The 23,879-nt window shown below is 52.8% G+C and overlaps 1 protein-coding gene across 1 annotated transcript in view; it reads right to left on the bottom strand.

Moving 5' to 3' along the window:
- SZT2 (SZT2 subunit of KICSTOR complex) overlaps nt 1-23,879 on the bottom strand; it is a 53,776-nt gene that overhangs the window by 10,934 nt on the left and 18,963 nt on the right. The window contains exons 16-59 of the mRNA XM_039711814.1: nt 23,357-23,581; nt 22,830-22,908; nt 22,405-22,502; nt 21,984-22,152; nt 21,387-21,501; nt 20,788-20,901; nt 20,094-20,294; nt 19,861-19,973; nt 19,201-19,342; nt 18,523-18,681; nt 17,685-17,889; nt 17,363-17,475; nt 16,645-16,903; nt 15,636-15,801; nt 15,459-15,551; nt 15,196-15,277; nt 14,782-15,063; nt 14,279-14,417; nt 13,932-14,048; nt 13,751-13,814; nt 13,206-13,391; nt 12,796-13,137; nt 12,480-12,669; nt 12,006-12,080; nt 11,689-11,827; nt 11,339-11,459; nt 10,967-11,096; nt 10,708-10,860; nt 10,493-10,595; nt 10,009-10,126; nt 9,669-9,780; nt 9,127-9,245; nt 8,373-8,537; nt 7,673-7,757; nt 4,373-4,561; nt 4,060-4,257; nt 3,550-3,719; nt 3,217-3,383; nt 2,727-2,824; nt 1,783-1,915; nt 1,545-1,672; nt 1,140-1,270; nt 770-952; nt 72-342 (exon numbers count right to left, since the gene is read on the bottom strand). Of these exons, the coding sequence (XP_039567748.1) occupies nt 72-342; nt 770-952; nt 1,140-1,270; nt 1,545-1,672; nt 1,783-1,915; nt 2,727-2,824; nt 3,217-3,383; nt 3,550-3,719; nt 4,060-4,257; nt 4,373-4,561; nt 7,673-7,757; nt 8,373-8,537; nt 9,127-9,245; nt 9,669-9,780; nt 10,009-10,126; nt 10,493-10,595; nt 10,708-10,860; nt 10,967-11,096; nt 11,339-11,459; nt 11,689-11,827; nt 12,006-12,080; nt 12,480-12,669; nt 12,796-13,137; nt 13,206-13,391; nt 13,751-13,814; nt 13,932-14,048; nt 14,279-14,417; nt 14,782-15,063; nt 15,196-15,277; nt 15,459-15,551; nt 15,636-15,801; nt 16,645-16,903; nt 17,363-17,475; nt 17,685-17,889; nt 18,523-18,681; nt 19,201-19,342; nt 19,861-19,973; nt 20,094-20,294; nt 20,788-20,901; nt 21,387-21,501; nt 21,984-22,152; nt 22,405-22,502; nt 22,830-22,908; nt 23,357-23,581 (6,641 nt within the window). The remainder of the gene's footprint in view (nt 1-71; nt 343-769; nt 953-1,139; nt 1,271-1,544; nt 1,673-1,782; nt 1,916-2,726; nt 2,825-3,216; nt 3,384-3,549; nt 3,720-4,059; nt 4,258-4,372; nt 4,562-7,672; nt 7,758-8,372; nt 8,538-9,126; nt 9,246-9,668; nt 9,781-10,008; nt 10,127-10,492; nt 10,596-10,707; nt 10,861-10,966; nt 11,097-11,338; nt 11,460-11,688; nt 11,828-12,005; nt 12,081-12,479; nt 12,670-12,795; nt 13,138-13,205; nt 13,392-13,750; nt 13,815-13,931; nt 14,049-14,278; nt 14,418-14,781; nt 15,064-15,195; nt 15,278-15,458; nt 15,552-15,635; nt 15,802-16,644; nt 16,904-17,362; nt 17,476-17,684; nt 17,890-18,522; nt 18,682-19,200; nt 19,343-19,860; nt 19,974-20,093; nt 20,295-20,787; nt 20,902-21,386; nt 21,502-21,983; nt 22,153-22,404; nt 22,503-22,829; nt 22,909-23,356; nt 23,582-23,879) is intronic.

Raw genomic sequence — 23,879 nt, 5'->3', positions numbered from 1 at the left:
TGCTCTGATCTCCTTTTCCAGAAGTGAGATTTATTAGGCAAGCTCACATGGTATCAGCCCCCTTGCTTTACCTTTCCTCTCCATGCTCTTGATTTCCAGAAACTGGGCCCCATGCCGAGCCACGGGGTCAAAAGGTCCCACGTCAGGCCCGTGGGGTAAGCGCCTGATGGTGGTGACATCCCGCAGGGCTTCGTCAAAGGGCACCACGTCGGGATGGAAGTGCAGGGACGGGAGGCTGCGGGCAGAGCTGCTCAGCCGGCCTTGCTCCTTGCTGGGTGGGGGACACGGGCTCCGGATCAGCGCATCCACCTCCAAAGTGGAGTTCAGGAAAGGATTTGGCTCCTAAGCAAACACACACAGCCATGAAAGCCTCCTTACTGCCAGCCCTGGAGCAAGAACCCCCAGAGTAAATCCAATTCTGGCTATCTGCTGACATCTGTGTTAGCTTTTTCCACTACCAGTTCCAAAAACAGTGCACCTGGGCCCACCATGGCTCTAATGTGAAGTGGGGAGCCCATTCCTCAGCCTCCACCCTAAGTCATTCAGTCACCAGTAAGTGCTGCTAGAAGAAGGACCTGGCTTCTCTTTTCACCTGTCTCCAAGAGCAGGGCAACAGTCTGGCTGGAAATGGTCAAGTAGGACATGTGAATGTCTGGGAATGCCCTGCCAATCAGCACACAAAAGGTGCTTGCAAGCTTCCTCAGACCCCCAGACTGCCAAGGCCCTTCCTGAAGAAGAAAGGGCTGCCCTGCCTGGAGTGGTGCCCTACCTGCTTGCTGTCCTCATGCCATGGTGTGTCCATGAAGCAGTGGTGGTGGAAGAGTCCCAGCTTTTGGCTGATCAGGCAATGCACGATGTGGGACCGGGCATTCTGCCACTGCAGCAGGCGTGTCAGGGAGCAGTTCAAGTTGGCCCCCAGGTCTGGGGACCAGTTGTAAGTGTAGAGTGTCAGCTGGAGAGAGAGAGAGGAAGGGGAGGAAGACTTAAGAACATGCTCAGAGGGAGCCTGCATGGTGGCACAGGCTGCCCTGGGTATTCTGGTGGTACTTGCTGCAGCCAGTTTCAGATGACAGGCTGGAACAGGGAGAATGCCAACAGCTCAGTTACAGTCCCCTGTTAACAGCCACAGCCATTGCTACCTTTTTGTCAATGATCTCCATGAAGAGGAACCTTTGCCGGGGCACCAGGTCTCGACCAACAAGGCTGGGATCAGAGCCTCTCTCTGCTGAGCTGAATTCCATGGCCTCAAAGCGCTGGAGCCCTTTGTGAACTGGAAGAAGCCATAGTTATGACCCTCAGTACTGGTTCATCCCACTTTTATGTCCCACCATGCCATTAAGATGTCATGACAGGATGTTTTACCACAGTACTGCTCAGCTCATCTTGAAATAAGCTGTCACAAGCACAATCAAAAGTAAGGTCTCAGAAGGCAAAACCAGACAACCCACTGCCCACCTCTGTCCCAGTAAGGAGGGGACCCTTGTTCATTGATGTCACCCCAAAAGACCCCAGCACAGTCCCAGGGACCACAGCCAGGCACTCACCCTGTTCTGTGCTGCAACGCCACTGCTGGAAGTTGCGTCCCAGCAGGATGAAGTGTCTGATGACTCCAGGGCAAGGGCTGGTACTCTGACTAGACTTATAGGGCAGGAAGGCAGTGCCCCGATGGTAGCTGCAAAGAAAAGCCCCAGAGGTGGCTGCCAAGAAGAGCTGTGGCAGTAGAAGTACAGCTGATCAACACCTGCTGGTGCTAAACAGTCACCTGTGAATTGCGTAACTCACCAGATCTGCTCAAACACTTTGACAGTGGTGTCACTTGCCAGGGCAGTGACCAGGTTCACCACTTCCACTAGGATGGAGGACAGGAGGAAACGAGAAACCATCTCCAAGGAGCATTGCTGCACTGACGGGCACCCTGCATGGAAGATGCACTGTAGGACAAGGTGCCAAGCTGCCCCAGAGCCACATCCTGCCCATGTGAGCAGTGGAGTGTGCTAAGGGCCTGAGGCAGGCAGAGCTGGAGAACAAGAACTTTACATGGATGACAGGATGAAGCCTGAAATAACCTACTTTCAGGTTCTGGCCTAAAGTGGGACCTGGACCAAACACCCTGTATGCTTTGAGCACAGCACTTTATTCCCCCACTTATTCTTTGTTCCTGGCTTACTCCACATCAGAGGAAGAGGACAGCTCTACTTTGCCAGCAGGAGTGTGAGAGGATGTACAAACACCAAAGGGAAAGGTAACCAGAAAGTAGCAACATGGCAGCTGTACAACCCATGCATATGAAGGGTGCTCCTCCTCTCCCTCCCTGCCTACAGGAGGGTCTCCCATGCAACTTCAGAGTCCCAGAGCATGTTGCAGAGGCTCAGATCCTCCATCCCTGCTACACCTGGGAGCTAAAGCACTACCACAGCTGGTTACTAGAGTCCAGGTTTCTCCAAAGCACCTGCAGGCAAGTTCAGCAAGCCCTGGACTTGGAGCATGGCAGACAACCACAGGCATTAGAAGGTTTGTTCTGATGCACAGGCACATGCCAGGCCTCCTGCAACAGCTTTCTAATGCTGATGCTGGCCCTGAGACCAATATGACTCTGGGGAGGTTTGGGGAGAGACAGGTGTGCAACTAGGACCAGTCAGGAATGAAGATGGATGCTGCTGTAAGAGGACTTGTCCTGAGAGCTCTGGCTAGAAAGGCCCACTCCCAGCCCGTCTGGAAACACATACCCAGGTGGTTCATGAATGCCATCCACTGCTGGCAGGTTTGATTGAAGAGTGGGTGCATGGTACCTACATCTCCTTCTTCCAACTGGCAGGCTCGGCGCCTGAGGAGAGGGAAGGGAAGCACAATTACACCAGATCAGTCATCTGTATCTGTAGTGAAGGTAGAAAATGCAACAGTCCCCTCACAGCTCCAGAGCAGAGCCCTGGGAGCCTCCTTTTGAGGCTGATACAATCCTTGACCTGGGTCACTCTTGCCAGTAGCCATATGAGTGTCAGAGAAGGGATCTCTGGCAGGGAGAAACAGCTGTGCTCCCAGCAACACTCCAGCAATAAGGGGTAGGGCTTTGTATGTGGAAGGCAGCTTTCCTAAACTGCCAGTGTAAGGGAGAAACTACAAGGAAAAGAAATGTGGTCCAGAGGCCAGGATGCAGAGCAATGTACAACAGACTGGGGGAACAACATCCTGGCTGTCCAGCCTGCAGGCTGTGCTTGCCTCTGTGCCTGTTCCAGCTCAGCTGTGGCCGTGGCCCGATCCTGGCTCAGGTGCTGCTTGACATTCTCTGTCTTGTGCCGCCGTCTCGTGCGAGCCTCTTCTGGCCTCTCCAGCACAATGTCATCAGTAGTCTTGGGGCTGCCCAGCTCTGAGGACTCTGTCTTGCTCTAGGGGAGGAAGGGATAAGTTAATGTTGTGCACCTACACAGCCCTGATCTCAAAGTCCCTGCTGCAAGCCTGGCTTCCCACTCCCAGCCAGATCCCTACTGTTTATTCCTTATGGCCTGATGCACCATGAGGACCTTACAGGCCCTGTTCCTTCAGCAACATTACCAGCATGTCCCAGAAGCTGCGGCGTCCCAGCTTGTTTGTGGGTGTCACTGGCTCTCCAGAGCTTGGTGAAGGTGCAGAGGTGAAGTGCAGGGGTGGAGGACAGCTTCTGCCAGGCCCCCCACTGGCCAGGGCCAGGCCCTTGGTCTCTGACATGGTCCTCCTTAGGCCTCCTGGGGAGACAAAGCAAATCAGACTCTGCAGAGCCTCTCCCTGCAAAGCTGCTGGGTACCCCATTGTGTCTGGCCAGAGCCTGGCTGGAGAGAAGGGAAAGAGCCATCAGTAACATCCAGCAAAGTGGACTCAGTCTTGGGGAACAGACAGACCCTTAAATATCTCCCCAACACCAATGTCTGCAATGCTTCTTCCCCAAGACACCACACGGGAGAGCAGCTTCCTCCCTCCTTGCCCTCCCAAGCAGGTTCCCCCCAGCACAGCCAAGCTCCTGCAGGCCAGGCAGGAGGAGCAAGGCTGGGTGGAGGCCCAAGGTGGCCATCCTGGGCAGGCTCTCACCCGCAGCGCTCAGGTCCTCCAGGTCTGCAGCACTCAGGGGGCAGGCGGCTTCCAGGCACAGCGGGGCCGGCAGCACGAGGAACTCCATGACGGCATCGCAGAGCGCATGGCGCAGGGCCCCGCGCAGCTTCTCCGACAGCTGCAGCAGGCTGATGTTGCCCTTCTCCCAGATATCCAGGCGCACCCGCACGCAAGGCTCTGTGGGGAAAGGGTAGCTCTGCATGGCTCTTCAACCCCGCCTCCAGCAGCCTCCGAGGCGCCCCAGGGGCTGTGGAGGTTGTGGGCAGTCGGCAGCGGCTGGCCAGCTCCCCACCTGAAGGCAGGGGCTCCGCTCCAGGCTGGTGCCTGCTGACGGCCGTGAGGCTTTCAAAGTCGCTGTCCTGCAGCAGGCCCGCGATGGGTGAGGGGGGAGGCAGCTTCAGAGGGTCAGGCCTGTCCCCGTGGGGCAGCAAGGTGGGGCTGCCGTGCTCATCCACGAATGTCAGTGCAATGCATGCGATTCCTGCGGGGCAGAATCCGAGACAGCCTCCATCAACACAGCACCAACACAGCCCACAGTGCCTGCCTACACCTTGCCACCCCGCAGCTGGCACCATCATGTCACCACCTGAGTTGCAGGGTGTCTCGTGGCAGGCAGGGCCCACAGGAGGGGAGGCAGCCAGGGGAGCAGAGGGTAGCTGTGCCTGTGGGGAGCCAGGGTAGGAAGCATGTTTGGCACAGGGTGTCCTCATCATTCCAAGAATCTCTCTCCTGTAGAGTCACAGCAGATTTCACCTTGCCCTGCAGGAGCTTCCTGGGTTGTTCAGCACCACATGCAAGAGGAAAGTATCTCCATTTGCACCAGGAAAACCTTTATGCTGGATTGATCCAGGATAGGGCTCACCATTCCTGCCCTTTTAAGGGACAGAGTACAGGGCCCAGATACTCTTCAGCAGCCCCCTCCAGGCTGTGAAGGATGTATAATCCCTGTAGATAGGACACCTTGTTGCAGACTACACTCACAGCCCCCTCCTCACTGTACACCTGAACAAGATCAGGTGCCTTCCCCAAAGGCAGGCTCACACCCTGACTAGCCTGGAGTCACTGCAGATAAAAATTCAGACCCTGCCTGTTGGCTCTCTATACTGAGCCCTACGCATGCACAACAGGACAGTTCAGAGCTGCAGAGCAGCTGTGTGGTTCCTGCCTCACAGCCACAAGCTGTGAGCCCTGGGCCACTCAGGAGAAGCCCTGCTATGGACCAGAGCAGAAACAAGAGCTGACTCCCCATGGCCCAGCTCAATGGGCAGGGCACCAGGGAAGCATCTGCAAGGTCCAAACCTCACAATGTAACCCTAGATGTTCCCACTCCCTTTGAAAGCTCCCTGACTAAGCCAGCACTCAGATGGCTGGATGGCAAAGCTGCCCCAACACGGCCTAAAGGTGATGTGCCCAGACACAAATAACCCCAGCTCTACAACACTGCTGAGCCCATACTCTCTCCTTCTCCATCCCAGCAAGGATGGCAGTGACACCAGGCTCCACTGCCACAGAGAAACCAGTGTCCCTGACTGGATCCCCAGCTCTGCACTGAGGACAGGCCCCTCTCTGCAAGGAAACAAACCCAGCCCAAGCAGGCTGTGCCCAGTCTAATCAGCAGCAGCACAACCACCCAGTCTCCATCATTCCCTCTGAAGCATAAGCTCTGCAGCAACCTTTCCTCCAAGGCATAGCAGACACAAGGGAGAGTGCACTGAGATGGAGAGAGATGCTCACAAAGGAGAGAAGCTCAAATCAGAGGGCAGCTCATGTGCACTCATAATGAGGAAACTACACCTACAAGCAACCTCCACAGAACCTCTTGCTACAGTAGGACAGCTCTCCAGGACATGGGTGTCAATACAGAGGTATCAAGAGCAGGAAATCTGCCCCACATGACAGTGAATATGAGCTCTATCAACCAGACTTTCTTTCTTTCTTTAAGCAGTAAAGGGCACAAACTCCTCAAGAGTCTGCCTTGGCAGTCAGTCCCAGACCCACCAAAATGGCTGAATGATCATGTGGTAATTATACAACATTCCCCTTTTCTTCTCCTGGATAAATTCCCACACTCAGCCCCTTCAGCCTCTGACACATTTCCCTAACACATCCATTCCTGTACCTCTGCTCTGCTTCAGTCTGTCTGAGCTGAGGACATGAGAACAACCAAGCACAACTGAAGCAGGCCAGGTCAGCAGCCTGCCCCTGCCCAATGGGGAGAAAGGCTCTTCTCCATGTCACAGGGAACAGGCTTCCAGGAGCATGGAGAAGCTGAAATCAAACCACTAAATCACAGGTAAAAAAAAAACAAACCAACCAACAAAAAAAAAACAAAACAAACAAAAAAAAAAACAACAACAACAAAAAAAAAAACAAAACAACCCAACAAACCAAGAAGCTAAAAATCAATCTGAGTTCTGTAGCTATAGAATGAGGTACATCAGCAAGAGCTGCCAAGGGTTTTACTGCCTGGTGCACTGGAGGTGGGGTGCTGCAGAACTGTTATCTCCCATCTGTGGGGGACTCTGAGCCCCCTCTGACCCAGGCTCACTGGATTACAAAGAACACAACTATAACAATAGTGCCTGGCCACTCCAGCCCTTTGCTAAGGAAGGGAACACCCCACACCAGGACACAGCCACTGGGAGAGAGATGATGCTACACCCTGGAGCATCAATGCCATTTAAAACACCAGGACTCCCATTTTCCTCAGGGAAGAGATGCCTGTTTGGACCTGTAGGAAAAAAGATGCAAGATTTTGGAGTTCACTGCTTGCAAGCTAACAGGGCAGCAAACAGACCCTCATCAGCTGGGAATCACTGAGCTGCCACCTCAGGACAACAGGTTCTGTTTGCTCCTTTATCCAGCCAGCAAGAAACAGGGCTCAGCTACAGACATACACACAAACACACAGAGCAGTCAGAGCTGAAGCCACAACACAAGGAAAACAAGAACAGCTGGGACCAGAGAGCTGCACAGGAAAAGGAGATGGAGTAATACTTGGAGCCACGGGTGCTACCTTGGAAGTGAGAGAGTGGAAAGAGGTGCTGCACAAGGTCCGACATGGTACCTACATAACAGAAGAACATTCAAACAGTGCACGAGGGGCACAAGACACACAATGGCCTGGTGACAGACCACACAGCCTGGACACAACATGACATGACAACCTGCTGCAGGGTGGGCCCTATCCAGTCCCCTCTCCAGCAGTCTAGAGAAAAAAGCAAGGACATTGCCCACACAGCCCATGCTCAGTTACACACAGCCAGATTTCACTCTGCAGCAAGGCTTCTGCCACAACTGCTCCCACCTGCAGCCCCATGGAGCCCCACACTGAGGTCTCACTGTGTCTAGAGCTGCTACCTGCAGCAATAGGTCAAGCTCAGCAAGTTGCTTTGTGGGAGGCCTCAGTTTGCTGTGCCACACATGCAGAGGTGTGCAGTCCCTCAGGTACACACCTTACCCACCTTCCAGCCATGGAGGAACATACTCCCCCAGCACTGACCCTCCTCAGTCACTCACAGCTCTCCAGCATAGGAAACACCTCCCCAGCACACAGCCCCATACTCTGTTTCAGAAGAATTGAGCACAATACCTTTTCCACCAGTGCCCTGGCCACCTGGCTTGTTGTACAAATAGAGATCCTGGTCAGGGGTGCTCCCATTGTGGTTGAAGTAGTGCTAAGGAGAACAAGGAAGAATACTGACAAAGATTAGAGAACTTGCCTTAACTGGAAAGAGGCTTGTGTATATGCAGAGCTCATTCCCAAACTTGTAGAATCAAATCCAGATGTACTCAAAACACTTGCCAACACAGCCTTCACAACTGCTGGGGTGAAGGAACATCTTGCAGTTCATGCAGAGTTATGTGGCACTACATATCCGTTTTTACTACCTTCTGTCTTTACTATGGCCCTGCTAAGGAGTGGATAGCTGCTCCCAAATTTTTATTAATCCTGATGTTTCAGTCCTTAGATCTGAGGGAGCCATGCAAGGAGCCAAGTTCAGCTTTGAAAGGGGGTCTTCTCCCATGCTCCTGGGAGAAGACTGTGGGCACAAGCTTTGTAGTTGCTGCTTTTTGCACAGCAATTGCCTATCATGAAGGCAGGGCCTGTCTGGACTAATCAGGATGTGCTCAGTCCTGCAGAACTCCCCCAGGCCTCAGGAGTTAGTGTCAGCTTCTCCTTAACCCCCCACGGCAGAGCTGGCAGCACAGTGTCTGAGCTGCCCCAACAAAAGCCCCCAGCAGCAGCTAGAAGCTGGGCAGACCCCTGTCCCAGCCCCAGCCCTGCTCACCTTGAAGTGGTGCTCCACGTTGCTGTCGGTGTACTTGGGGGTGTGCAGGAAGATGAGCAGGTTCTGGCGCAGGTAATAGGCCACGGCGTGCAGCCAGGGCAGGGCCGAGGGCGGCAGCGAGAACTGCAGGACCTCGGTGGGCGGCGTCCCGGGGGGCTGGATAAACTGCACACAGGAGGCTTTAAAACCCAGCTGGGACTAGCAGGCTGCCCTGGGGCTCTAACAGTGATAAAAATTATGCTGGTTGGCTCTGCAAAGGGGGAAGTGTGGTGGGCAGAACCCTAGACAGTGTCCTGAGACAGATCATAGAATAGCCTGAATCAGATGGGACCACAAGGATCATCAAAGTCCAACTCCTGGCCCTGCTCAGGACAGCCCCCAGATACAGGCAGACATTCATTCCAAGGTGTGGGAAGGAGGGCACAGGGAAGTCCTGCCATGCTATAAACCCAGCAGAGGGAATCTCCCAGCTATCCTGGCACCCACACAGCATATACCTCAGTGAATGCTGGCCTGACCAAGCACTGCTATACCTCAGGGAATGCTGGCCTGACCAAGCACTGCTATACCTCAGTGAATGCTGGCCTGACCAAGCACTGCTATACCTCAGGGAATGCTAGCCTGACCATGCACTGGAGCAGGGAACAGGATGTAACAAACTGCCCTGGTCTTCCCTGGGGCAGGAGCAGCTGAGACAGGTCAAAATGCAGGACAGTGCTCTGGGATGAAGAGAGCAGATTAGCCAGTGAGGTACCTCCACATCTGCTGGGGTCAGCTTGCAGTTCCGCACCAGCATGACAGTGATGATATCCAGCGTGGCCTCATCCAGGCGTCTGCGCAGCACCTTCACCAGCTCATCTGTGATCTCAGGCCCTGGCAAGTGAGCAGAGGTAAAAGCAGCTTTTTCACCCCATCCAGTAAGAATGACTCCAGCCACCTCTCCCTCCCTGATCAGGATGTACCATCCTCACACTCACTTCCCAGAGGGAACCTGACTTTCCCCACCATCAGTTTCTTCAGATATATTTTTCTATGGGTTTATGATCACTGCCTACTGCACTAGCAGTCTTCTAAGACAAATGCATTCCTGCACAGGGTCTGCAGGAGGTTTCATTGTGGGCTATGGATCCTTTCCTTGTATTTTCACCCACACAGAACAGAGAGCAGCTCTGTGCTAAGGAAAAGCTATTTGCTTAGGAGTCAGATTCCTCTCTTCAAGCAAAGGAGCAGGGAGCAGAGCTTTGTTCCTCTGCTTTACATCAGCACAGTTCTGCTGCCAAGTGCTCTAACACATACCTGCTGGGGCTACACCATGGACCATCAGCTGGATGTGTCTGTCTATCTGTCCCACAGGGCGGGCAGAGTCCACACTACGGCATGAGGCAGTGTCCAGAGAGGAACGAGAACCCTGGAGAAACAAAAACAGCCACGTGGAAGTAGTTTCATATGAATTCTAGATCCACCATTGTCCCAGGCTGTCAGCAGGGTCAGGCAAACAGCACCCACTGCTGTCCCACTCCACACATCTACAGCGTAAGTTTTACCCCACATAAAATCCAGGTTGCTGGAACTAGAGTTGCCTCCATTGCTGTGACCATGAGCACCCACGTCCACTCGCAGAGAGCAGCAGACTCACCATTAGATCCTCAGTGTAAATGGGCTCCTGGCTGCGTGTCAGTGCCAGCGAGCGAGATGATGCACTAAGGCTGCTCTCTGCTTCCCACACCTTCCCACTGTGGGTGGTTTCAGTCAGCCTGAACACAGAAAGACATGTCAGCCTCCATTCCCAAGGATGACAGCATTGTACATCCATAGAAGATCCACATCTTCCTTTCTCTCCCCTGTACACTTTGTGAGGACTAGTCCTTAGAATAAGGAGTTTGCGAAGAAACTGCTCTCTGGCTCCCTCAAAAAAGCCCTCATTTTTCCTCCTATGTACAGGCTTAGCACAGGGAGAGCAGGATGGGCCCTACTTGATGTGACTAACTCATCAGAAATCAGATATTTGCTGTTTGGGTCACAACATGATCCCTGAGGCTGTGCAGACACTTTCTGTCCCAAGGAGCTCTCAGTCTGTGTAACACACATAGCAAGGCCAACAAGTCACATTGGCTTCTTACCGGAGGTAGAAAACAGATTTAGTGGCACGCTCCTGGTAGACAAACATATTCTTCCTGTTCACCACAGAGAAGGCGTTGAGCACCGAGCGAAGTGCCTGGATAGCTGTGGGCAATGTGGGACATTAGCTATCCCACATACCCTTGTCTGGAGTGCCAATCCAGCCAGCAGCTGGACTCCTGACACGCCAAACGGGAGGAACCTGGGCTGTACGCACCTCGTGAGACCCCCATGTTGGGGCCCATCTTGAGGCGTGAATGCACGTGGATGAGGGTGCTCCACACCACCCCACAAGCAAAGTGCCCTGGCATGAACTGCATGGTGGCAGCCAGGTAGTCCCGGGGCTGGTAGCTCTCCTCTACAGAGTAATCTGTAAAATACATAGGACATAGCTGGGGCCACAGCATGGAAGTGAACATCTTCTTAGGCATCTCTGTAGCACTGCAGCTGAGCCATGGCTAAGGGAATATCCATACCATCCGTGGGCATCACACGCTGCCTGTATGAAGTATAGGGTGTTTCACTCTTCCAGATGTCCTCCTCACTTTCTGCCACCAGTAATGAGTTGCATATGTGGCTGTCATGCAGGTCCTGCAGCAGCAAGCGCTGCAAAGGATGAGGAAAGATTGGTTCTGTTGCTTGCACAGCCACAGAAGACAGCAAGAAGTGTTTAGAGACAGACTGAGTCCCTTTTCCAGTGACCCACCCCAAGCTGGGACTCCACCAGCTGAACTGGCTTCCCCAGGCCTTCTGAGCTGAGCCCAGACTAGACAACCTCCAGAGGTCTCTTCTGATCTAATCCATCTAATCACTGGCAGCTCTGTTAGTGCCCTCTTAAGATTTATTACCTGATTGACAACCCTGCAGATTTCACTGATCTTCCTCACCACCACCTGGTTGAGACTCTGGCACTCCCCTGGCTGCTCCTCTTCTGTCTCTGCTGATGCTGCTTTCTCCACACTCAGGCTGCTTTATGAATAAAGGGAGGATGGGGTCAGCAGGGCACCTGGACAGTGCCCATCACTGGGTGCTGGGAGCAGGAACACAGTGGGAAGGATGGCAGTTTTCCACTTATAGAGCACCAATCTAGTCCTGCAACTTCCTACCCACACTGAGCAGGGAGAAACTCTATCCAGAGATGAGTGGCAACAAGGTCACAGTGCAGAGAGGCAGTGGTCAGACAGGGGACCCTCCTTACCGTGTGTGGTAGTAGACCTCCACTCGGTCCTGATGGATTTTGATGATGAGCCAGAAATCCGGCATAAGGGGACACCTGGGTTCCTGGTCACTCATTAACGCCTCCTCGTACTCCGAGTCACTGCTTCCCCCATCATAACCTGCAATGTAGCCTCACTTCAGTCCTAGGCCTGGCAAAACACCTGCTCCCTAGGCAGGGCAGCCACTCACAAACCCTGCCCTCAGGGCTCACCCCAGCCCAGGCACACAGACCCCCACCCTGTGTGTCACTATCAGTGCCACCACTCGCTGTCAGCCCCCCTGCCCTGGGAGGCTCACCCAGATGGTCAGAGTCCATGCTGCCCTGGCTTGACACGAGGCTCTGCACACGGCTGGGACGCTGCCTGCTGGAGCCTGCAAAGACAAGATGGGTTTGACCATGAAAGTACTTGCTAAGCCCCATCACATGCCCCATCCGCTGGAGAAACATCACACCACAGGACAATCAGGCTGTGCTGGCCATGGGGAGGCAGTGCTGGGGAATGGGGCCTCACAGCCATTACTGAAGTCACCAGGAACTGCATGTCATCAGAGATATCAGTGCAGCAGCACAGCTTTGTATCTTAGGTACTTGTTAAGAACTGAACTGCCAGCACCTGGCAAGGAAGAGACCAAAGTCCTGGGTAACAATGCAGGTGTTTAGGGAGAGCAACAGGAGTAGCAGCTGTATTATGTATGTCACAGCCAGAATCAGCCCTTTCCCTTAAACATTTCTGATGTTGAGCTACATCCTGCCCACACTGCAGCTCCTACCTTCCCTGCCCTGTGTTACAGACTCAGACAGGCTTGCTGCAGATGGTGTCACCAGTGGTGATTTCTCACTGTTTCCCTTTTCAGAGGATGACGATGGCAACGACTGTATGGTTGTCTCTGGAACTGTCTCCTCCATGGAGTCCTGGCCTGGTGCTCTGCTTTGATCAAGCCTCAGCATATCTCCTGGAACCTGCACAAAGCCAAGGCCACAAAAATGACCAGAAAAACAGGCACTGAAAAAAATCCCATCATCCTTCTACATTCTGTTATCATTGTCCCACAGCTTCTCACCAACAGATTGTTCAGTGCTTCTCACCTCATTCTGTGTGTGGCTGCCTCCACCTGCAGGGTTCCCTGCATCAGGCACAATTCGTGTCTCACTCTCTGGCCACTCCCAGAGACCCTGGCCTTCTTCTGGGAGGACACAGTTTGTGTGGTGTAACAGCCCGGAGCCTTCTGCTTCTGTTTCACTGGTCCCCTCCTGGCCTGCCTGGCCCAGGCCTGTCCTGGTGCCACCTGCAGCTGGCTGCTGCAAGCAGGGTGTCCCTGAAGGGTCTGGAGCAGTCCTCCTGGAGTGCAGGCGGCTGATGGAGATGTAGTGGTAGTCATTGCCTTCTGCATTCAGCATGTAGCCTGGCAGAGCCATTCTTCTGAACTCCTGCAACACAGAGAAGAATAAGCATCCTGCTAGAAAAGCACAATGCCACCTCAGGGCTTTCTCTTTACCTCCTTGAACTTCTCCAGAGAGTGCTCAGGCCCAAAGACAAACTGGAGCAGCACCACCTCGCTGTGGCAGCTGGGCCGGCCCTTGGAGTTATAGATGTGGGTGGCCACCCTGTGCAGGATGGAGGTGCTGATGACCTGCGAGTGACGCAGCGCTGACACAATCTCATCGTCCAGGAGCCAGCGAATCTGAGCAGAGCAAGGACACAGAGCAACATCCAGGTGACCTGTGTTTGCAAGCCTCCCCCAGTTCTCACCCTCATCCCAACAGGATGAAGGCAACCCCTCTCATCACCCACATCCCTTACCTCCTGAATGTACCTAAGAAAAGCCTTTAAAAGACAGCTCTGCCTGGCCCACCCCAACTGCAGCAAGAGTTTTCTCAGGGTAATCCCACACTTTTGGGAACCACAAGGCTAAGAGCCTATGTGACACCAGTAAAGCCTAACAGTCAGTTCAGCTGACAGGTTGCAGCTTGGAGCAGGCTAGGAAGTGTGGAACAGCAGTTGAGTGCTTTAGGTAGAAGCAGGGAGGCAAATCTGGCTTACCTCATTCATGGTGGCTTCGATAGCCTGCCTGTGCACTCCAGGAAGGTTGGAAAGGGCAGGGTGCCTAGGAGAGAGGAGACAAAGAACCAACCAGTTCTTCTCATTCGTGCAGCTACCACAGTGCAGCTGCCATGCAGTAAAAGGAAGCAGTGAGGGGCTTGCCACCCCTGCAGTGCCATACCTCTCATCTCCGGTGGACGGGAGCCGTTCCAGGTTGTGCATGATATCCTCATCCGAGCGGAAAGAGGACGGCTGCCCCGGAGAGCGCGTGAAGGACACGCTGCTCTCCGAGGTGCATCTGTCACAGGAGAGAGAGCAGCCTGAGTGTTGGAGAGGATAAACAGACACAGAGAACATGAAAGGGATCTCTAGTGAAGGTGAGCCTATCTAGGAAATACTTTAGTTTTCTTAAGGAGTGACGGGCTCTGTGAGAAGAATAATCGTAAGTCTCAGTACATGGAGATGAGCCAAGAATGACTGTCTGGCTAGGCAGGCAGAGGGTGGGTGACTGGGCCTCTTTCCACCTACCTGTTGTGGAGGATGTCTGTGTTCACAACTTCTATCTCCAGGGGCAGTGTCAACACAAAGATGTCCAGGGTGACACAGAGATCCCCCAAGTCAATGGTGTTCAAGCCCTGACAGCTTTCCAGGCAGCCCAAAACTTCCCCTGAGGAGAGATCACAAACCAAGGGATTCAAGCAACAAACATCTCTGCTTGCACACATACCCAGCCTGGTGTCAAGTACAGAGACTGCTAGAGGTGGCTGTCACACACACCTGGACAAACTCAAGAAGGCCACCATCATCTTCCATGATCCTTTCAACCTTCCATGACCAATCCCACAGCAAGTGGGAGACCTGGTGAAAAAGCCCTTGTCTGATGATGGCAAACCCTGGGGGTTTACAGGGAAGGCTGGTCCAGGGAGATTGCTGTTTAAGACACAGCATGCTTGTTCCAGGGGCTGCTCACCCAGCAGGGACCTGACAGAAGCCCTACTACCATTTAACCCCCCAGCAAGAATTGTTCTCACCTAGACAAGTTGGCAGGGACTGCACAGGCATGGAGCTGTGCTGGCTACGCAGCTTCACTGAGCAGGTCAGGTGCACAAAGAGTGGGGGCATCTCCTGCTCCAGGAACTCCTGCTCATTGAGCGAGTCCCCTCCCAGCACACTGAAGGAATCATCATCCTGGTTCACCGTGTTGGAGTCTGAGAGGGAATCTGTGTCTGGGAACTCATGCTCCAGCTTCTCACGGTACTCCACCTCCAGCTCTGGGTCACTCTCTGTGGCAATGCAGCATCCAGACACAGTTCCTGTTGATACAGGTTCCCTGTCAGCAAACGAGGTCCACAGCTCCAGAGACCCGACCAGACACACCTAGCTCTGAAAGGCATCTCCACATGGACAGACATTTTCTTTTCCAAGACAGAGCAAGCAAATTTTACCTTCTTCAGCTGCCATTTCTGCCTCTGATCCCTCCATGTCCTCGCTGCCTTTCCTGTCTGCCTGATCCCGAGATGCCTCTTCCTGAAATGGAGAGAAAAAGGGCACATACTAGAACCATGCCAAGCAGTATATCATCAGGTTGTTGATGGGAGCTCTAGGGACTAAGTCTACCCATGGATCTGCCAGCCCCAAATCCATATTTGACACCAAGAAAAGCTATTCCACAAGGATCAGGTGCCTGACAGGACAAGCCCATGCCTACCTCTTTCTTGGCTGATGGTGGACAGTAGAAGAAATAGTGAGGATTGGATGGCACTGGCTTGAAATGTAAACTTCCAATTTCCAGGAATTTTTCCTAAAAGAGAAATCCCAAGTATAAAGCAGACATCCTCCTCTACACCCTCCTGTTGAAGCCAGGTCAAGCTTGCACATTCCTCACCTGGATAATTTTATGCAAGTCTGGGTGTGCCTGGCAGGGCTGTCCAATTTCCAGCAGTGAGAGGGGAAATTCTGAACAGCAGCTGGTGCCCACAGTGCTCTTCGGTTCCTCCATGGGGCTGGCAATGTTATGGGAGTCCTGCTCGCTGTAGTCTTCCATTTCAGCACTGACAAGATTGTGGACAGGTCAGACAGGCAGATTGAGAAACAAGAGAAGTTTTACATGTTATCCATCCTGCCAGTATCCCACCTCCCAGCTCCCCAGACCTCATCTGTGTCAACACAATCTGAACACCCACAGCTGCACAGCCCAGCAGCCACCCACGTGCCCAGATAAGGGCTCCTGCCGTCTGAAGCCAGGCCTGAGGTAGTTTCACCATGCTGATCACATTGCCATGTCTGTACACCACACTACACACCCTGCCTGGGAAACAGGGACACAGACTACAGGGATGTACAGTGATGTACACTAAGGCACAGCACTTCTTTCTCCCTTAAGTTTTCAGAGGAGATACAAACCTCATAAATACCCTAAGGAACAGGACAGAAGTTTAGCATATTTCAATTCTGCCTTGGTTTTTCTCTTGTGCATTTTTTCAAGATTTTTAATTTTAAAAAGTGACACTTTATTCATTAGAAAAGGATAACAAAGTTGTCATTTACACCAGAGTCAACAGCAAACTCAAATGAGTCAAGCAGCAGGAGATGCATAATTTCTCTAGAAACAAGTCTTGCAGGCTTGCAGACAAACTGCCCTCCAGCTCAGGCCAGATGGGACAGTAATGAGCCAAGACTACAAGAGAAATAAAGGATGGATGTCACCAGAGACTGTAAAAAATAGAGGGTCCTGGTGAACACCATACGAGGTGGGTATCTCACTGTAAGTATCTGCTCCTCTCTGTGGCTCTGCCCTACAGCATTTCTTCCAGCAGGCACTAAAAGTTGCTTGAAAAAAAGATTTGTCCTGGCACAATGCTAAGAACAGAAGCAAGACTGAGGTGGGTCCCTACCTTGACTCCGAGACCAGGACACCTCGTTCCCTAGAGCTCTGTTCCTCTTCCTGCTCTATGCTGCCCACTTGGAAGCTGGCTGCCTTGGAGTGTGTATGGAAATGCTGATGGCTCTCTCGGAACGAGCGGACGTGGCTGCACACCGTCAGCAGGAAGTTGGTGATATCAATCTCTTGCAGCAGCTCCTCACAGTAGTCCATGGCAGTAAGCAGGTCCTGGGAGCTGATGCCGTGTGACTGCTGAAGGCTCTTGAACAGCCCTAGAGGTAAACACAGTGCTTGAGCATCCCAGGACATCCCAAGGATGTGAGGCTGTAGGAGTCAGGCAGTGGCCACATAAGGATCTTCACCAAGTCCCAGCAGAGAGCTGGAGTCAGTGCTGGTGCTGGGAGACAGGAGGCAGCCAGGGCACCCATGCTACATGTTAGCCTGGGCTTGGGTGACACCAGAATGCCCATGGCATCTGTCACCCTGAAGGGGAGAGGAAGGCATGAAAAAAAGAATGCTCCTTCACAGCACTCCACAGGTTTGAGAACAGCCTCTGCAAGGCCCATAGGGAATGCACAGAGGCATCTTTAAATCCCTCCTGGTGGTACATAAGTCCCACAGCTCCTCCCTTTGCTTGGAGTAAGACCACAAGAAAAATAAGACACTGCTTTATTAGAAGATCCAGGGTCCAACCCCAACCCTGCCATAGGTCCCACTGTGCTGCTGCTCACCTTTCACATAGCACTGGTGGGAGTGCTCCTGCAGCAGCGTGCAGTAAGTCACCAACTCCTTGTGCTTGTGGTCTAGCCAGGCAGTAGTTGGAGGACGTTCCAGAGACTGGGACCTGGAAAAGAGGAACCACAGCCTTTAGCAGCAAGGAAGCACATTTTAAACTGTAAACGGCTCTGGTGCCAGTAAAGCAGAGCCTAGGGCATGCACAGACAGTGGCTGCTATAAGGCAGAGAGGCCAAGCCAAGCCGACAGGGCTAGAGCCAGCCTCTTGTCACGGAAACTCCTGTTTTTTGTCTAGGTACCAAGAATGGTTGGCATTACCTGAAAAAGATGTCGCGAGGAGGGCGGTGTGCCCGCGGGCTGACGAGCTGCTCTCGCAGCAGCTCCAGAGAGCAGCTGTAGATGTAAATGGGGCAGCGGAAGCGGCGGCACTCGGCCAGCTCGGACTGCGAGTTCTGCCGACAGAAGGAGATGTGCACATCTCTCCGGGAGGGGCCACTCTGCTCCCCAGGGTCCTGGCTCACTTCTGCAAAAGTGACAGTTCTGATGGTTCCTAGGTCTTGGTTGGTCTGAGACAGCTCCCACAGAAACACCACAGTTAGATATTGTTTTTTCAAGCTTCTCACCACTCATCCTCACCCAGCACCCAACCACTCAGTGCTTTGGCCACCTTGACCCCCTTTACAGCCATGACTGCTCATCACCACCACCACCACTACCTCCTGCAGCAGCACGACCCTTCATTCTCACTGTCAGCATGTCTGATCTGCCCTAGGGGCTGTGCAATCAAATCCCATATACCTCAAGACCTGTGCCCTTCTTCCTAAGACAATGTGCTGCTGATAGCGCCAGTCTGATAATGAAATGAGAGTCACTGACTTCCCAGTGCAGCTCACTACTGCCATTCCTAGGAGCTTCTATCCTACCTGCAACCTCCTTCCCCCACAAGGAACCAACCTTAGGCCATGGGCACCCAACTCAAATTACATACTCCTTCACGCCCCCATGAACATCACTGTGCCTCTTGTCCTGACTCTGCTGACTGCCAGGCAGGAGCTGACAGGCTGCAGCAGCCTGCTACTCCTCCTGCTTTAATCTGCTCACCAGTATGCTCAAGAATAGCAAGGAAACCAATACTTTAACAAGGTGCTGTCAGTACCATGAGCAGGTGTTATGCTGAGGGTTGGCAATGGCACTGCAGCATCCCCCTCTTCAGCCCTGACTCGCTCTGCACAGACAGGTCCCATGGTATCTTCTCCAGATCGACTCTCATCTTTTGGAGATTTGTCCAACCCACAAGCCATCAGCTTCTGTACATCTGGAGGAAAAGGAAATAAAATCATCCTTCGTCCAGTGAGAACAGCTTAACCTCTCAATCAACAGTCCCAAGAGAGCAGATTTCCTGCTACCTCTCTGTGTGTAGAAGCAGCTTCACCTGAGCCTAGCAGCCTTCACCAGTGGCTCAGTGGAAGCCAAACCAGTGCCAATGCCCAGAAGCAGGGACTCTCCCAGACCATCCCATTAGGAATCTCCTTAATCCATGCATTAACAACCCCACTGGGAAAACAGTCCAAATGGCTGCAGCTAGCAAACAACTCAACACCACATCCCCCACCTGAAAACCCTATGTGGGCAGCACCACATGCTGAGAGAAAAGCAGGACATCTAACACTTGGCACTATTCTATTCTTGGCCATGTGGTGCAAAAAGACTGTGCATGAACTCTGCTATTCAATTTTCTCTCCACCCTACAAGAGATGATTCTGGTTTTTCTGCTTCCCTGAGGAGATGTGTAGGACTGCTGCCTCCTCTTGCTCCCCACAAGAGACCCCCTCACCTGAGAAGGTGGCTGGCAGGAAGGTCAGGAACACATGCTGTGGGTTCACCAGCTTGGCATAACATCGCCATTGAGGGGGAAAGGGTCCCATCGTGTCACGCAGTGTCACATCATCCTCAGGCAGCTCTGTGTTGCCAAGGCTCTGATGGAAGAGCAGAAGTTCAATAAACTCATAGCATATGGCACAGGCCCACCTTAAAGACAGGTAGCAGCACACAGAGCAAGTTCTTCCAGGCCTGCTTGCTGGCACAGCACTGAAACCACCCTGGTCACCTCCGCACATTCACAGAGCAGCCTGGCTCTAGAAGTCACCGTTCTGGGAGCAGCTCCAGGAAGTACAGCACAACAGTCAGGTGCTGCTTAGCCAGCTGTGCTGGGGCCCATTCTGACCTTTAGGCAGTGACTGCCCATGGTTTCAGAACAATCTGCAGCACAGCACCAGTGCTGCTGTAACAGGCTTGGCCCAGAGTGAATGCAACTATCCACACACCTTCTAGATTCCTGCTTGACTTCAGCCCAGGATACAGCCTGGATGCTGCCAAAGTGGGTAAGAACAGCTGCCTTTCAGCCTTTCTCAGCCCTTTTAACTCTCCTGCTCCTTAAGAGCTGCTGCCTTGGTTTCTGAGGGGCCTCAGGAGAAGGACAGCAGCACAGCAGTACCTGCAGAGTACTTGTGGAGCCAGTCATATCCCTGGTGCCATTACTGCCAACAAGATGATAGGATGCAGAAGCATCCTGCTGCTCCAGGGTTCCAGAAGCTTTTAGGGTTTCTTCTGAAATGGAGCACAGAGAAACCAATCTGAGAAACCCCAGCTGAGGATGAGACTTGAAAGCAAGGCTCCTGAAAAACCTCACTGCTGCTGTGTCACTACTGCCACACTCCTAGTGCTCACCTCTGATGACAGGGAGCGTGAAGGGGGGTTGATGGCCATCACGATCCCGTTGCAGAACCTGCTCCATGAAAGCCACGTGATCGGCATCGGCCATGGGGATCTCACGGTCACTGAGGTCATGCTGAAGGCAGCCATGGAAGAGGTTTAGTAGCATTTCATTGGGCACAAATGAAGAGTCCTTGGTCACCTCCTCATTCTCTGCTTCAAAACAGAACCATGGCAGCTTCAGAGACAGCATCTCCATAGCCACCATCTGACCACGACCCCAGGAGACAGCCCTTTGCAAAGCAACACTTCCACATAGCCAGGAATTTCCCCAGCACCTCTGCAAGACTGACTTGGATAGTGTTGAGGAGGCCCTCGAGTTTTGGCATCATTACTTACCCTGCACTCACCCACCCTGCTACTCTAACTGTTGTGGAGATGCTGGGGGTACACACAAGAAACCACCACCACAAAGCTACTATCTAGGTTTAACAATTCCAAAAGCAGCTCTTACAAATTACCATCCCAGGAAAGGCAGCAATATAGCTGGACAGCCCTGGGGCTGCAGAGCTGGGAAGAACAGCACTGAGTTACTAAAAAAAGCATGGCAGTGCTCAGATGCTGCTGCCCAGAGACACAAGCATGTGGAGCAGGCTGTCCATAGCCAGGAGGGAGGACAAGGGGAGGCAGGTGGTGAAGAGGCACCTACCTTTTGTCAGCATTAGAAAGAACATTTCCACCTGCTGGCACCTGGGCAAGAGTTTCATGAGGTTGAACTGGAATGGGATCTCATGCACTCGAAAGCCAGGCCCCATGTCTGGATCTGCAACAGAAATGAACAGGACCACCAGCATTCCACAAACTGCTCTGGGAACTGACTTGAAACTGAGAACAGAGGAGCTCCTCCTTAACATCCTTTATGACTTCTATAAAAGCACATGCCCAGGCACACCAGGCCTGTCACTGAAGAGATGAGCTCACCTTCCACCTGCTCCTGAAGTCAGCTCCTCTCACACAATTACAGAATGGCTGATGTTGGAAAGGTCACCTGGACCAACATCCCCACCCAAGCAAGGTCACCTTGTCACCTCTCCAGCCTAGACAGAAAGCCTCAATGCTTTTTTGGCCTTCCCAGGCTGAAGCCATTTCTCTGCCAACTTAGCATAAGTGCAACAAAGTGACCCGCAGCCATCAAATTCTACAAAGTTGTCAAAATACCTGTTCTGCCTTCCATGGGTCCTGAGTCATTCAAGACCTAGCTGCTTCTTGGCTCCATCAAGCTTGCTAGGACATAGATGGTGGACTCACCTTCAGCAGCCTTGGTGTCTGAAGGAGGGCAGACCCACTCCTTGTTCTGGCACAGCTGGCTGATGTACTCGAAGGTCAGCATGGTGGCGATGCACGCAAGGTCCCGGGGATAGAGCTGCAGTAAGCAGTAAAGGCTCAGTTTATGCAGCAGAATTATTACCCACAAACGCAAAAGGAAAAAGTCTAAAAGCAAGGAGAAGGAACACCTATAATCCTGTTCCCTGAGCTGCCCTATTCTCACTCATTGCTCCCTCCTTCTCCACCAGCCCTTTAGCCTCTTTTCACCTTGCTCAGGAGGAGTGCTGGTAGCACTACATTCAGTCCCTGCTCTGGTCCAGCTTGCTCTCCTCCAATGGAATGATTCTTCACAAAATAAATTGTATTTTCCCAGCTATCCCAAAGCAGCACTGCATCTACTACACTGCAATCAAAAAACTTGCTATGGCCAGTGACCAGTTCCTCTTTTAGAAATCCCAGACTCTGTGGCTAGAACTCCCATCTCTTCTGGCCCTCAGTATTTACCTGCAGTTTTGTGGTGCACTTACACCCTTCTCCCTCCACAAAAGAGCCCATGCCCCTCCCCTTTCAGGGACTCACCGCTTTAGGTATTTTCTGGTAGGGCAAGCCATGGAGGTGCTTCCAGTTCTCAGCAGTACTGTGGACATGGCCACTCTGTGGCTCTACCCAGCACTCAGTGACCAAGTTCAGTTCTGTGTCCACTTCAATGGCCTCTACCTCTGTATCATTGTCATCATCTGTGGAAAAGCTGGAGGGAAGTCAAAAGGAAAGTCCTGTGAGGTGGCACAGAGCCAGCAGCCCATTGCAGTTTCTCTCAGAGCTGTGAGAGCAGCAACATGAACCCAAGAGTGGTAGGCAAAGCCCCAGCAACCTGGTGATCAATCCCTGACAACTGGTTATCTGTACCAGGTGGAGGTCTCCCTCCTTTCCACACTGACTGCAAAAGTCTGGAGCGTGACTCCACTGCCAACCCCACCCAGGAGCAGAAGAGCAGCCTCACCTGTCCTTGGTGGAGGTAGAGTGGGGTGGGAAGAGGATGTATTGGACGACACAGGTGTGCTTCTCCCTGTCACTGCTGCTCTCACTTGAGCCATCAATCTGGAGGGGAGACACTGCATGAGCCCTAGCCAGCACCCCCTGACACAGCACAGCCCCATCATACAGCTCCACTAGCAGGGATGGAAAGAGGAAGCCTGTCCCAACCCCAAGAACTCCTCCAGCACAGCAAGCCCCTACCACAAAGCAGCTCTCTAAGTGCAGATGAAGGCAGAAAAATGCCCATCCCACAAGCTGCTTTACCTTCTCCCTACACTTGTCAAGGGTGTGTGCTAGAAGCAGATGATAAATCCTGTCACAGGAAGGTGAACCCACCCCAGGACCAGCAATGAGGGATTGTGTCCACAAGAGGACAGCAGCCAGGCTCACCTGCATGGGCAGCTCCAGCACCATGTTGATAATGCCATCCCCGCTGGATGCAAAGTGGAAACCCTCTGACAGACGAACCCTTGCAACAGAGAGGAAGTCAGACCTGCAGGACTTCTCCACCCATAGTGTAAGCTTTAAATGCAAGAATGACTGTGCCCTCCACCCCAAAACACTGTCTCTCTCAAGACAGGGAGCTGCACACAGAGAATGGGGAGATATGACACTGCCAGAACAGACTGTGTGAAGATAAGCACACACCAGGTACAGTAACATATTTTGCCCTTTTGCATATTTTCCAGGACATTTTCTCTCATTTTCTCCAACTGCAGCTGCAGAACTGGGTAAAGCACTACCCAAGTGACCCTAGAAGCTGCATACAGGACCAAAACCCTCCGCACTTGAGTTAAAGCAGCTTTAATTCTTACTATTATATGGCCTCATAAATGTAATGAGCAAGGTTGACCTTGCTTTCCCTGTATCCCCAGGACTAGCTTGAAGAGAGCACCCCTGTCAAGTGTGCAACTTACTCTGTGAGTGTGGAAAGGAGCTGGGCCACAGCAGTGATGGGCACAGCTGGTGCCAGCCCCGACTGGACGCTCCAGATCCAGCGCTGGTGATAGAAGTAGCGGGACAGGGACGCCAGGGTGGAAGAGGCAGTGCGATTGGCCACCATGGTCAGGGGCCCAGACACGGGGGGATGCTCCAGGTTCAGAACGAAGGGGGCTCGATAGTCAGAAGGCAGCTTCTCATACCTAGGAGAGGGCAGAAGGGTGGCATGCTGACATGGAAAAAATACTTTTTTTTGTTGCTGTTTAGGCTCAGAGCTGTCTGCATTCACAACCCACTTGCTGGGCCCAGCACAGAGTCCTCCAACAGCAGAATGTGGCTGGTCCAGCACAGGATCCTGCTCAGACAGCAGTACCTAAATTACTTCCACATTGTATTTCGTCAGGAGTGATAAATCTGCCTGTCCACCAAGAATCCCTGCTGCAGCTCACAGCCATGCAACCCAAACCCATCCCAACAAGCATCAGTTTCATTCACAGCACT

This window comes from Passer montanus, unplaced genomic scaffold (genome assembly GCF_014805655.1).
Source record: "Passer montanus isolate IOZ18808 unplaced genomic scaffold, ASM1480565v1 scaffold25, whole genome shotgun sequence".
In the NCBI taxonomy this organism is placed as follows: domain Eukaryota; kingdom Metazoa; phylum Chordata; class Aves; order Passeriformes; family Passeridae; genus Passer; species Passer montanus.
This window is presented reverse-complemented; position numbering and strand designations above follow the sequence as displayed.